Raw genomic sequence first — 13,136 nt, forward strand, 5'->3', positions numbered from 1 at the left:
GCCAGCAGTCTGCAATAGCAAAGACAGTGCATAGGGACTCTGCAGCAGCAATTCAGAAGAAAAGCTGTCGTTTTTCATATATTTAGGTCTGTATTTACTTGATGTGTATGACCTTTCTGCATAGTAAAGGTTTAGTGTAGGGTCATGCTGGGAGCACTCTGCAGAGTTTGAACTACATAAGAAGACTTCGAGAGGAACTACGGTGAATTTGCAAAGTCTGTGAGTACCTGCTGAGAAGACCAGCTCTTTAATGGTGTGGAAATGTACCATAGTGCAGAATAACATCCATAAAAAAAGTCTTACATGTAGTGAGATTGTTCTCCAGCTGCTTCTTTGTTAATATGAGTTGCATGAGTTTCTAACATCAGGACCTCAGATCTGGGAGAATTTAGGTGAACAACCTTCCCGCTGCATCAAAAGTGACAGCAAACTGTCTGTTCAGTTTCCCAAACAGTGAACTGGGACTGCTTCAACATCTGCCCCTCTCAGTGCTGATATGTCAAATAGGGCACAGGCGAGGGAGCAGGGCAAGAGAAGAGAATCATGAAGTGTTGGCTTCTGCTACAGCAGCTGTCAGGGCTGGCCAGAGCAGCTACCACCATTCTTCTACCATTGCTATTAGTCCCATTAGAGCAGAAAGTGTAGATTAGTTGAATGAAACTCTCACATTGGCTTTGATATCTAGGCTGAATTTTCTAGTTTGTATCTAGTACTAAAATCTAGGATTAGACTTTTCTTCTAAAACACATTTCTCTCCCTTATTCACTCATGAGAGCTTGGTATATATAATGTGCAAAGGTTCTCAAAGGAAAAGTTTAAAATATCAATATGTGAGTATTGCTTGTCAGGTTAATTTGGCCTTTCCATGCTTACAGAATACAGACAGTCACCATTCTCTCATCACAGGGCTTTCATGCCACTGAGCTTACAAGATAAGCAGTTTTCTTCAAACAAGTGCTTTATTTAGGATATCTTCATCTTCCCTCAGAGGGCCTCACTTTTGTGTTTTGTTTTTTTTTTTTTTTTTCCACATAACTGAGACTTTGAATATGGAGTGAATACAGAGAATATAGAGTTGAATATAGAGCTGTCCCATGTTGTACTGCTCATACTTTATTAATTCTTCACAAATATTGATGTCTTTTCACACATTTGGTGAATGTGTGGTCCAGATTAACAGTTTTTAGTGCCAATTTTGAAAAGCGTAAAACTTTATATAACCCTGTGTTTGGCAGCATTACCTACATATTCAGAACAGAGTTTCCATCCTTCTCGGTTAGGGTTATCTGACGAAAACTTCCATCAGTTTGCACTCTGCCTCTTTCGATTTGTGAAGGACCATGTTCATACTCACGTGACCATACACATTTTTAGTTTATTTTACCTTTAGTTTACTCATTACCTTGTCGGCATGAAATCCTTGGAAACTGTAGTATTCATCTGCTCTACACGAGAAACTGTAATCTTTTCTACTGTACTTCTTCGCTTGCTTTTCTGTATGTCTTCTGCTCTTGCTAGTAAGATTCCTTCAGCAAAAATATTCCTACAGGCAGCAGCCTTCACTAGTGCTTCATCTTCCCACTGTGTTGTGAAGTGTACTGCAAAAGAATTTTTTCATCCACGTGTTAGCTCAGTCTCCTTTGCGTGAGTCTTCTCTAAGTGTTACACTAGCTTATTTCTGAGTTTTTATGTTAGAAGTGTCTCAAATTCATTTTTTATTTATAAATCTAAAACAAAATATGTACATAAATATAGAAGGAAAAAAATTTTCTTTCAAAAGTAGATTCATTTCAGTAGGAGGGTCTCTAAAGAAACGCAAATTCTGCTTCATCCAGTGCAATTGTTCAGACAAAACAGGTGCAATATTTGGCTTAAGATCTTTTCTGGATACTAATTGTTAAATGAAGGATGTGTTTCAGATTCCCAGAATTACAGACAAGTTGAGGTTGGAAGAGACCTCTGATGGTCATCAGATCCAACTATCCTGCTCAACCAGGGACACTCAGAGTTGGTTGCCTAGGACCACGTCTAGATTTTTAAAGTATCTTTAAGAAGGGAGACTCCACAGCCTCCCTGGGCAACGTATGCCTGTGCTTGGTCACCCTCACAGTACAGAAGTGTCTCCTCATGTTCAGAGGGAACCTCTCATGTTTCCATCTGTGCCAATTGCCTCTTGTCCTGTCATGGGGCACCACTGAAAAGAGTCTGGCTCCATCCTCTTTGCATCCTCCCTTCAGGTATTTATATGCATTAATAAGATCCATGAGGACCCCCAAATCCATTTTTGCTGAGGTGCTTTCCAGCTGGGTGGCCCCCAGAATATGTTGGTGCATGGTGCTGTTCTTCCCCAGGGACAGGACTTCACACTTCTTGTGGAACTTCATGAGGTTCCTGTCGGCCCATTTTGCTAGCCTGTCAAGGTCCTTCTGGGTGGCAGAATGACCCTCTAGCATATCAGCCCCTCCTCCAGTTTTGTGTGATCAGCAAACTTGCTGAGGGCACACTCTGCCATATCATCCAGACCATTAATGAAGATGTTAAACAGGACCGGATCATAGAATCATAGAATCGTTAGGGTTGGAATAGACCTTAAAGATCATCTAGTTCCAACCCCCCTGCCATGGGCAGGGACACCTCCCACTAGATCAGGTTGCTCAGAGCCCCATCCAGCCTGGGCTTAAAAACTTCCAGTGATGGGGCTTCCACCACCTCTCTGGGCAACCTGTTCCAGTGCTTCACCACCCTCATGGTGAAGAACTTCTTCCTGATGTCCAATCTGAATCGACCCATCTCTAGTTTTAATCCATTCCGTCTAGTCCAGTATTGACTCCTGGGGTACATTGCTAGTTACTGGCATCCAACTAGACTTTGTACCATTGATTACCACTTTGTGGGTCCAGCCATTCAGCCCGTTTTCAGTCCACTTCACTGACTGCTCATCCAGCCCATACATCAGCGGCTTGTTTATGATGAGCTTATGGGAGACAGTATCAAAGACCTTAATGAAGTCCAGATAGACAATATCCACTGCTGTCCGCTCATTTGCCAGGCAAGTAATTTTATCACAGAAGTTTATCAAGTTGGTCAGTCATGACTTCCTCTTGGTGAAGCCATGCTCCTGGTGATTTTCTTATCCTTAAGTGCCTGTAAATGGTTTCCAGGATTAGCTGCTCTGTTACCTTCCCAGGGATTGAGGTGAGGAATCCCTGGGTAGGTGACCTGTCACCAGGTGAAATGACAAGCCTATAGTACCCTGGGTCCTCCTTGTTGCCCTTCTTGAAGACAGGAGTAACATTTGCTTTTCTCCAATGTTTGGCCACTTCTCCCAGTCACCATGATCAATCAAATGTTATCGAGAGTGGCTTCACAATGACATCTGCCAGCTCCCCCAGCACTCATGGGTGCATCCCGTCAGGGTCCATGGACTTGCTCAGGTAGCAGGTACAGAGTCAACTTAATTAACAAATAACCTCATCTCCATCAGTGATATGGAATTTTTGTTTGAAATTGCTATAAATAGATAAGGCAGATAATTGTATCAGTACCTTAGGTCACATTCTCTGCCAAATGGCTGTCTCTGCCTCCTCTCAAAAATCAATAATCTTGCATTTCCTGTTCAAATTTTGTATCTCCACAATCTTAAATTACTTCTCTAAATATTTTTTTAGTTCCTTAAATGTTGTAGTTATGAATAAATATTTATATTTCTGTAAGAAAATAATTAATTCCACTTCCTAGTTGATACCCCTGTTCCTCCATCTTCCATGTGAGTTTGCAATCTGCAAGCTAACTTTTTGTGAATGGTTGGAAAGGAAAGGCTTTTACATTAGCCCTGCCTTGGAGGCTAGCTGCTAATGTAGCAGCTTGACAGGAGATGTAGTGATACAGAATTTGGGCAGGGTGCAGGTAGCTCAGTTCAGGCTTGTGGTATCAGGGACACCCAAACAATGTGTCCCCTTGGCAGTGGCAGATGCGGATGCTTGGTGGATGAGGTGGGTTCGTTCTGTCCTTTAAGCCACAGATGGGTTGGATTACTCTACTGAAAGCTGAGGCAGTGGTCAGTGACTGGGTGCTGAAGAGGCAGTAGAAGTTTTAAGTACAGGAGTCCTGTTAGAGAAGGTTTGTCCTGAGGGAGCATGTTCCTGAGAAGCTAACTTTGGACGAAGTGGAAGTAATACTCAGCTATAAAAGCAGTTTTAAGTGGATAGACTTTTCAGTTTGTATGGCACGCAGAAACATAGCTCTTTAGACTATTGTGCATAAAAATAGGAAATATGTAGACTGGCTGATATGAAATGGGATATTACTACACCACTTAAGTTTTATTTCAGGAAACAATGTGTACGCTTCCTTTAAAACCAGTTCAGGGGAAGGCAAGAAAAGCCAATTGTCACCCACATACACATGTTTTCTATTTTTTTAATGTAAATAAGGAGCTTTAAATGATTGAGCTTATTTTTAGAAGATGTTTTATGAATCCAGGCAACCATGAAACATTACAGAAACAGCTCTATAATATCCTGTATCATAAACAGGTGAGTTTGCCTGAAAATTGTTTGCAACTCAAGAGCAAGTTGTTGTACTACTTGTAAAAACAGGAGTTTGGAAATGACAGAAGCCAAGTGATTTAGAGCTGGTGAAAAAGGTACCTTTTCAGGAAAAACTTGAGCCCAAGAAAAGTCCCTTTTCTTGCCAAACCATTTCAAAGCACAGAATTGCTCAACCAGGCCTAATAAAGAAGCCAGTGTCTCCTGTGCATCGGTGTGAGAGCACTAAAACGAAATAGACTGTCTAAGAATGCAATAAATCATATCGGGTCATTGCACTAATGAACAGTTTGGGCCCAAACTCTCACTAGCTTGTCTGCAGGAAGAGAAAACTAGTAAAACAGGAAAAGGACATATGAGAGAAGCTCTTTGCTGGTACTGTCCTAAGCTTTTATTGTTGAAGGACACCCTTTAGCTAATTTCAGACCCATTAAAAAAAAAGAAAATCTGTTTGGTGATTAGTAACCAGTGGATAAGAGCAGAAAGCCCATGTGAATAAAGCCATAAATACCTAAGTCCTTGGGATAACAGCCTGTAAAACTGTCAAAAAGCATTGCTTAAGTGACAAAAGATAGCCTTTGGTAACTGGAAGCATTGGTGCTGTCGGCACTAATCCATATTCATATATGGAAAGCATATTTTTAGTTCCTTCTAAAAAGGCAGGTCTTTTCTGTTAATAACATTCATTCTTATGTTAAAAGCAGCTGTTTCTTCTGGGTGCTCTCACACCCCAGATTTCTCAAAGTCAAAGAAGATAGGTTTAATTTTGAATACTTAACAATTTTAACATCTACGCAAATTTGTATTTCTTGGAATAAATTTTCAGACAGGGCTATTTAAGGAAATAAAGTCAATTGTTTCAAGAGGCATTAATAACCCTTTTTAAAAGAGTACGGATGATCATTTGTGCTTCACTGGGACTTCTATGGTTTGGCTTCTCAAAGTGATCTTGCTAAAGCAGAGCAAAATTTTTACCAGGAAGGCATTATGGCAACTTTATATGTATTCATATCCATTTCTTCTTGTGATCCTGTCTCGATTAGTTAAAGCTGGGAGAAAATTCGGACACAGGGGAATTTCACTGGTGTTTGCACGCCTTATAATATGAACAAGACCAGGTCTTTTCCCTTTTTAATTTCTAGTAAACTGGTTCAAAAAGAAAGTAGTGAAGTTTTAATAGTAACAAATATGTGTGATTTTTTTTTCCCTTATAGTTTTAGCACTTCTTCAAGTATTTCAAACTGAATACGATAGTCTTTCAGTGTTTGTTACTTTTTAAAGGAATGGATTTTACATAAGTTAAAGTTCATATTGAAATTAATAAAGGAAAAATACAGTTAATGGAAATCTGCAGAAGCCAGTTGTCAACTAGTAATTTTGCTGCAAAAAGCAGAAAGTGACAGATAAACCAGATGTTTAGTAGTAACCTGAAGCTGGAAGACTGAAATTAGTTTCCAGAATGGTGATGTCTTTAAAGTTTGCATTGACTCTTGTTTCTCTATCAGTGCAGACTGTTTCATGTTATCATAATTATTTTACAGCTAAAGAGCGTGTATGGTTTTGCAGAAGTTCAGGCAGTTAAAAAAAAAAAAGTTCTTTCAGAATTACGTGATTTTTGGAGCAGTGTCAAGTGATGCTGCAGTGTGCAAAAAGGTCTGATGTTGTGGACCACGTAAGAATCTCTCTCAGTACTCAGAAATGGGTTGTGTGGTTGGTTGGGTTGGGTTTTCTTGCACAGTGTTGATTCACCTGTATACAAGCCATATACATGTATACACATACATTCCATACAGTCAGGTGCCAAGTTCGCATTTTGAGTGTCTGTCTGAGCGCTGGAGCTGGTGCTGATTTGAGGAGAGCAGATGTTAACGGTGTTTTTCTCAAGCATTCTGCTGCCCAAATAGGCATCTCTCATTGTGAGAAAAGGCGGTAAAAGGCTGTAAATCTGCCTGCTCATTATGAAAGGCAACAATGGATTGTTTTGTGGAGAAACAGCAACTGTTAAGCTTAGGTAGTCTGTGTGCATGAAAACTTGAGTTTTACAGTGACTGTATATTACTGCTGCCATTTTTGAGAACAATTTAGTTCTAACTTAATCAAGAGGGATATTGTACAGGCAAGGAGAGTCAGAAAACTTTTGTTAGCTTGGATAACACTTCATGATAACACAGTTGTATAAAGTTTAAAGTGGAAGCAGGTTTTCTTTTCAATAGTATATTTTTAGATCATTAGTTCCTAACTTGATTTTCACCATTCCTTCTGTGTGCACACTTCTTTCTTGTTTTATGTTCTCTGTTAGCATCCTCCGTACCCACATACCAGATTTGTTCTTTGTCTCGTGTACACAGATGAGTGTGCAAGTACATACAGACACCAATGCACTTCAAGCCACTGAGCCTAAGAAACAGCAAAAAAGCTTGTGGATACATGCAACACGAAGCAAGACTTCCAGTACAACCCTTATAAGCCATAACCACTGTGAGAAGAATTATAGAGAATTTTTAGATGAAGTAATAGGACTTTCTCAGTAATTTTATGGAATTTTAGAGATAAATTTATACACTTTAAACAGTAGGGTAAAAACAATGTATGGAACTGTTTGTTAGGGAAAGTAAACTGATTTTAACAACTCTGTTTTAAAAATCTCGTTCTCTTTTGTAATCTCTAGGTTCTGGACAATTTCCCTGTGTACAAGGCAGATCTTTCTGGTTCAACTGCTATTACAATCTGTAGGTTCTTAATACATATGGAAAGTGTTCAGATGAGGAGAAATCCAATAACAGCAGAAAAGTTTATTTTGAATCCTCATCTTAAAACTTATTTTCTAAGGAAGAAGAAAGGAAACTGTCTTAGATTTTCTGCCATTTAGTGTGGTCTGCTCAGGTCTTCCTGTGGTTTTCAATTCTACTACATCATAACTAATTTGGAAAATGTTGCAACTACAGTATGACAAGGACGCAAGAGCCTTAGGTCTATTATAAACTCATTTAGGCTTTCATGTTGTATAGCCTTTCAAACAAGGCATTGGGAACTTCTTGTTAGGATATTTGCTTCAGTAAAGAACTGGACATGATGTAGTAGTGTGTACGTATGCTAAGTGCATAGCAATTTCTATGATGTTTGCCTGACTGACACTTGTCAAGATCTTTGAGTATTATTCTGTTCTGTAGTGCTTTTTTCTTGACAGCATGCTTTAGGTGATAACTAACAGTAAGAGTTTTAGGCAAAAATGCTTCCTACAATGTTATTTATTGTCTTTTTTTTTTTCCTTTTAAGTCTGAACAGCCCAGTCCTGCCAGTTCCAGCTCCAGTTCCAGTTCCAGTTTTACGCCATCTCAAAACAGCAGACAACAAGGTACCAACAAAGGAAAAGAAATTGGAAGCAGCATGTGAAGACGCCAATAAAAACAGAACTGGTGGCATCTCATTACCACTTTTCTGATGCCTTTCACAGCCTGAACTGGCCACGGTTTTGCTTTAGAAACTTTTCCTCCAATTGTTTTCAGATGTGGCTGTAAGGGCAAAATAAAAGGGGAGAAAATGTGTATCTGAGAAAAGGGTGTGAAGGGCATTTGTCGTGAAGCAGTAACAGATGCTAAACTCAAAACAGCTTCTGTTTCTGAGGTTGTCCTGTTGCAGGGTAAGGTGCCATGGCAGCTGGCTCCATCTGAAGCCCTGCTTAGGAAGGTATGGCTTCCCATGGGAAGCCCAAGGATGTGTGTATGTGGACCCTTTCAAAGGGCTGGGATTTTTCCATTCTAACGGGAAGTTTTAAGAGCATACAGTATTTATTTTAGCTACGTGGCAGGGCAAGGTGATGGTTAGATTTTAAGTTGACTTTAAGTTTGGATTTCGGTTTTCTTGCTAATAATTACAGTATACTTGGAACTCAGTAAAGAAATGCATTTTTCTTCCCAGAGAATTTGCCAAGGCAGGTTTTCTGTAAATAAGTTGAGATTCATTCTTCATGATCTATTAAAGTACTTGGTTCCTGCTTGGCGTTTCTCCCTGGGTTTATAAGATTGTACAACTGATACATTCTTAATCAGCTTTTGTTTTGGTTTTGGGTCATGAGTATTAAAAAAGCAACTTTTGACTAAAATTGCAGTTGTTTTATCCATTTACATTCCTCAATGGTGGATTTGATTTAAGGTTATGAAAGCACATTAAGTGCCTCCAGCAAACAGTTTATTTTTAAATAGATTTACACATGATGTATATTGTTCCTACTGCCATTCTGTAGGTGACTGGTACTGATTTGCCAGTGTGTTCTGGAAGCATTACTTCAGGTGAAAGAAAGCAAGAGTGGAGGTCAGCTGTGATTGATGACTGGCTTCAGGCATTTGATTTTTACCTGAGGCTAAACAGAACCCCTTCTTGCCGCAGCCCTATTTTTGCTCTCATAAAAACCTCCTTAGTCATGTGAACTGTCCATTACAAGCCAAAAGATTTGGATACCCATTCCTGGATCTGTTTGTTATCTTGGGTAAAAATCTGTCGACTTAGTATTTTCTTCTGAGAAGACTGGATCATCCATCTCTTTTGGGTTGTACAGAAGACACATCACCGACTGTCTTTCAGGTTTTTGTACCTTATCAAGAGTGGATAGGAGATTTTTCCTCTGATGTGCACAACTCTGAAGTGCTAGTGGTATATACACGTCCTCTTTCTTGCCACAGTAAATAGTAATTGCTGCATTTTTATGAGAGTTCCAGTCAACTAAATGCATTCATTGCCCAGTCTGTGCATTTGTATATCAAAGGGATGAAGCACCAGGCATACTGTGTCATGTTCACAGTATATGTTGTGCTGTGGTCAGAACCCATGCTTTTTTTCCTAACTAGAAGTTGCTTGCAGGGCCATTGCTCTTTTTCTGCTGCGTTCAAACTCCACTACTCAGTCAAGAGTCAGAAAACCACAGCATGAACTTTTTTCACCTCTTTTTGCATAAGCAGTGGGCTAACCTAGGGTTCTTCAAGTTCTTCTGCCCTTTGGGCGAACTCTGATATTTCTGTTTCCTTACCAAGAACACTTGCTCCTGGGCAGTTCCTAGTTTTCATTTTTTCCTTAACTATTCTGACCCTTTAGGAGATAACAACTTCTCAAACCCTTAAAAAGGGTGTCATGGAATTTTAAATTAAGTGTTAGCAAGGAGCAGAAGATTAACAGTGACATCACTATCAGTGCTAGAAACAAAAGACCTAAAAATTAATGCTTTGCTGATTGTAGGGAAAGTCTACTGAAGAAGTTAGATGGCTGGGTACAAAATGCCTTATCAGAGTCCTAGATATGGTCCTACGTTAAGTGAAAACTTGTCTGAATGACAGGTTGTTCGATGCCTTTTGGGTGTCAGTGACGGATGTGTCTCAGGAGTCCAAGTTCCTTTTTCTCCACAAAAGAGGAATAAGCCCCTTGGCACCTTGAGATAGGACCGTCTGATTGTCCTAGAACACAGCAAGGGACTGTCAGAGGGTAAAATGGACCTCTGCGATACTTGGAATAAGGACATAGGCAAGAATAATGATTTAGATTAAACTTGTGAGAGCAGGCTGTGTAGGGATCATGAGGAATGTGTGCTGGTTTTCTTTCTGCTTCAATTTCAAAATAAAATCAAGAAGTGATGTTTTGGGTGACCTGCAAGCATAGCTAGCAGTTTTCATGTTGTGGGGTTATATTCTGGTGTTTTATGCAACATCAGTTTTTCACATGCCATACTAAATTTCATTACAAGACTAGGTTTTGGTTTATTATTTTACCTTTCCTCCCACTGACCTTTTCCTTTGCTCCATCTGATCATTGCCAATTATTTTTCTGTTGTGGAGAAGAGATGAATGCTTTCTGGGAAGCTGTTGTTGGCCTATGGAGTGGAGTGAGACTCATCTGCTCTCAGTGCAGAGGTGATCATCTTCAGTAGGGCTTTAATGGTGGTTGTTAATGTCTTTGCCCAGTAAGGTGTATGGAAACTAGCCTTTCTAGGCTAAGTCTAGCCTGTGGAAATACCCTTGTGTTCTACCTTTTTGTCTTTCTTGAAATGTGGAATCCTTCTTTGTATAATTATAACTTAAGTCTCTTTGCTAGCCCTTTACCTCAATTTATTTATCTCCCTGTGCCATGTTTCTCATTCACCCACCTCAACAGTCAAGCCAGCCAATGGGAACATTTTCCAAAAAATCAAAGTGGGCAAATTCTTCCTTCATCCCTGTACTGATGCTGCTGGGAGTGTGTTCTCTCCTCCCTTTTAAATAGAATATATTTATTACTGCTCCTATTAAAAGACAAGGAAGGAGTCCTTTCCCTCCTTCAAGGCTCAGATGATAAGATATTCAGACAGACTGCAAGTTACCATTTGTGAATAGCTGAGTGTTTTCTGCCCGAGACCCAAACAGGAACAGAAAATGGAGCACGGATCAGCTACTTCTGCAGATCAGTGGTGGTTACATGGACAAGAAGCACTTCAGTATAGCTCCCCTTTCCTTGTCACCTATACAAGGGTCTGGTCCACCAGGAATTTGCCCATCAGCGCCATCTGGGCTTCTTCCCAGCCAACCTTGGGGTGTCAAAACACAGAAGAGAAACCATTGATCTGAACCTGCACAAACTGCACCAGTTTATGAAAGTTCTAGTGCAGCCTTAGTGGTAAATCATTCTCATCAGATTTGAAGTCACTCACACAAAACTAGTCAAAATGCCTGTGACCTGAGCCGTGCTAGGTCTGGAATAATCCATAAAGTTCTTCCCATGGTGGGAACACCGTTCCTATTAGGTGTATGGCCCTGGTAGAAGTCTGCCTTCTCTTCTGGCAGTGACCGAGGATGACACTCCTTGACTCTCTTTCCCCTGTTAGGAAATAGAGAGTTGCAAGCTTCATCTCCCTTTGAAGAACACTCTGAGGCTCACTTCATTTTAGTATTTTGTGTTTCCTGGGCTGAAGGAGTTACAGAACCCTAATAGCAATCCCTGTTCCTGCTTTTATTTGCTGCTTTGTGTCCCAGATGGGGGAGGTACTTAAGAGTTAAATGCCCTGTGGCATCAGTCTTGCTTTCTTCCCTCTTCCAAGCTGCTTTTGCAGCTTTCAAGAAGCTATAGTTTTACATTTTGCAGATATGTTAAACATATTCCTCATATGTTGCAAAACATATTTGCAAAATAAATTAGTACAATCAAGCCAAAATCCCAAACTGGATTTAATGCACTTTTACAAGCAAGTCAAGCTTTGTACCTTCTGTTAATTTAGGGAAAGAGATAGCATAGTGTTGTGTGGGATGGACACACTTTTACTTAGGAACATTGGCAAAGTGTTTACTTGACCTGAAATTGACCCCGAAATAAAGGGAACAGCTAAAGCTAAATATACAAAAAAACAGAAGGACAAAGGCTGTCTTGGCCAGTAGTAGTTAGCCAGAATGATTTGTTAGACTCTGCTTCTCAGTACATGGATTAATGTAACAAATGTGCCATTACTGATCAGTATGTCCCTGTAGATCTTTACTTGCACATAATACCCTTTGAGAAAGCGAAAAAAATGCTAAAACCCAGCAATGCAGAAGAATCTTGCTTCTAATAATAATACAGCAATAGTCAATTTCTCCTGGCATGATAGTATTTTACTTCAGCTATGGTCCAGGGGGTCAATTGTACAAACACTTGAATATATGAGTCACTTCACTGTCCTGAGTAAGTCTATTGAAGCTGAGTTGCTCGTGTGAGTACGTGATTCATGGATAAGTCCCTGCAGCGTAAGCCCCCACTGCATTACTTCATTTGTTTAATGTTTAAAACTCTCCCAACACTGTGCGGGGAGGGTGGTTTTCTGCCACCTACAAAACTGGGTGATTACCTGGAACACTGCAAAGTGAACTTTATTTGTGTATTTTATTGCCTCTGTTGTTTCAGGTCCATTGAGGTCTATAATGAAAGATCTGCAGTCAGACGATAATGAAGATGAATCAGATGAAGCAGATGAGAATGACAACGATTCTGAGTTGGAACGACCTGTAAATACAAGAGGAGGAAGCAGGAGTCGAAGGTGAGTGTCCTGTGATTGCAAGTAGCCTGGCAGCCAAGACGTTGTGCATGTTAGTAATGGGTTGAGGTCTAATGTTCTCAAAGAGTGCCGAGTAGCAAATGGGCAGAGAATTCAGACTCTAAAGCATATGCATCTAAAAGTGCCTCTTCTGAAAACTAACAGAATTAGCCATTCCCAATACAAACTATTTCTTTACTAATCCATATGGTTATGATGATCCTCATTCATTTGACTTTCCTTGATTTCATGCCATTGTGACTTCAGGGGAGTAGTCATAATTACTCTCCGGCATGAATGAGATAAAATTAAGTCCTTCAATTGCTGGATGAGCTATTCGGTACATAGTATCTCATTTTCAAGATCTCTCCGCTTACCAGTTTTAGATTAGGTTGTTAAATTGGATCAGAAACAATGGAATGTGAATTTCAAGTAATTTCTGCACTGCATGCAATAGGTAATGTGTAAAAGTGCAGACAGACGGTAAAGCAAGCATCTGTCACAGAAGTTACTTCTTAAAAAATGCCTCTGCATCCTAGCTGCAACCCAAGACCGCGTTCCAAAAA

The 13,136-nt window shown here is 40.0% G+C and overlaps 1 protein-coding gene across 2 annotated transcripts in view; it reads left to right on the forward strand.

Moving 5' to 3' along the window:
* MLLT3 (MLLT3 super elongation complex subunit) overlaps positions 1 to 13,136 on the forward strand; it is a 139,459-nt gene that overhangs the window by 107,646 nt on the left and 18,677 nt on the right. For both annotated transcript variants that reach the window (XM_054185856.1, XM_054185857.1), the window contains exons 7-8: positions 7,824 to 7,902; positions 12,441 to 12,573. In XM_054185856.1, coding sequence (XP_054041831.1) covers positions 7,824 to 7,902; positions 12,441 to 12,573 — 212 coding nt within the window. The remainder of the gene's footprint in view (positions 1 to 7,823; positions 7,903 to 12,440; positions 12,574 to 13,136) is intronic.

The sequence above is a fragment of the Rissa tridactyla genome, chromosome Z, assembly GCF_028500815.1.
Source record: "Rissa tridactyla isolate bRisTri1 chromosome Z, bRisTri1.patW.cur.20221130, whole genome shotgun sequence".
Lineage (NCBI taxonomy): Eukaryota > Metazoa > Chordata > Aves > Charadriiformes > Laridae > Rissa > Rissa tridactyla.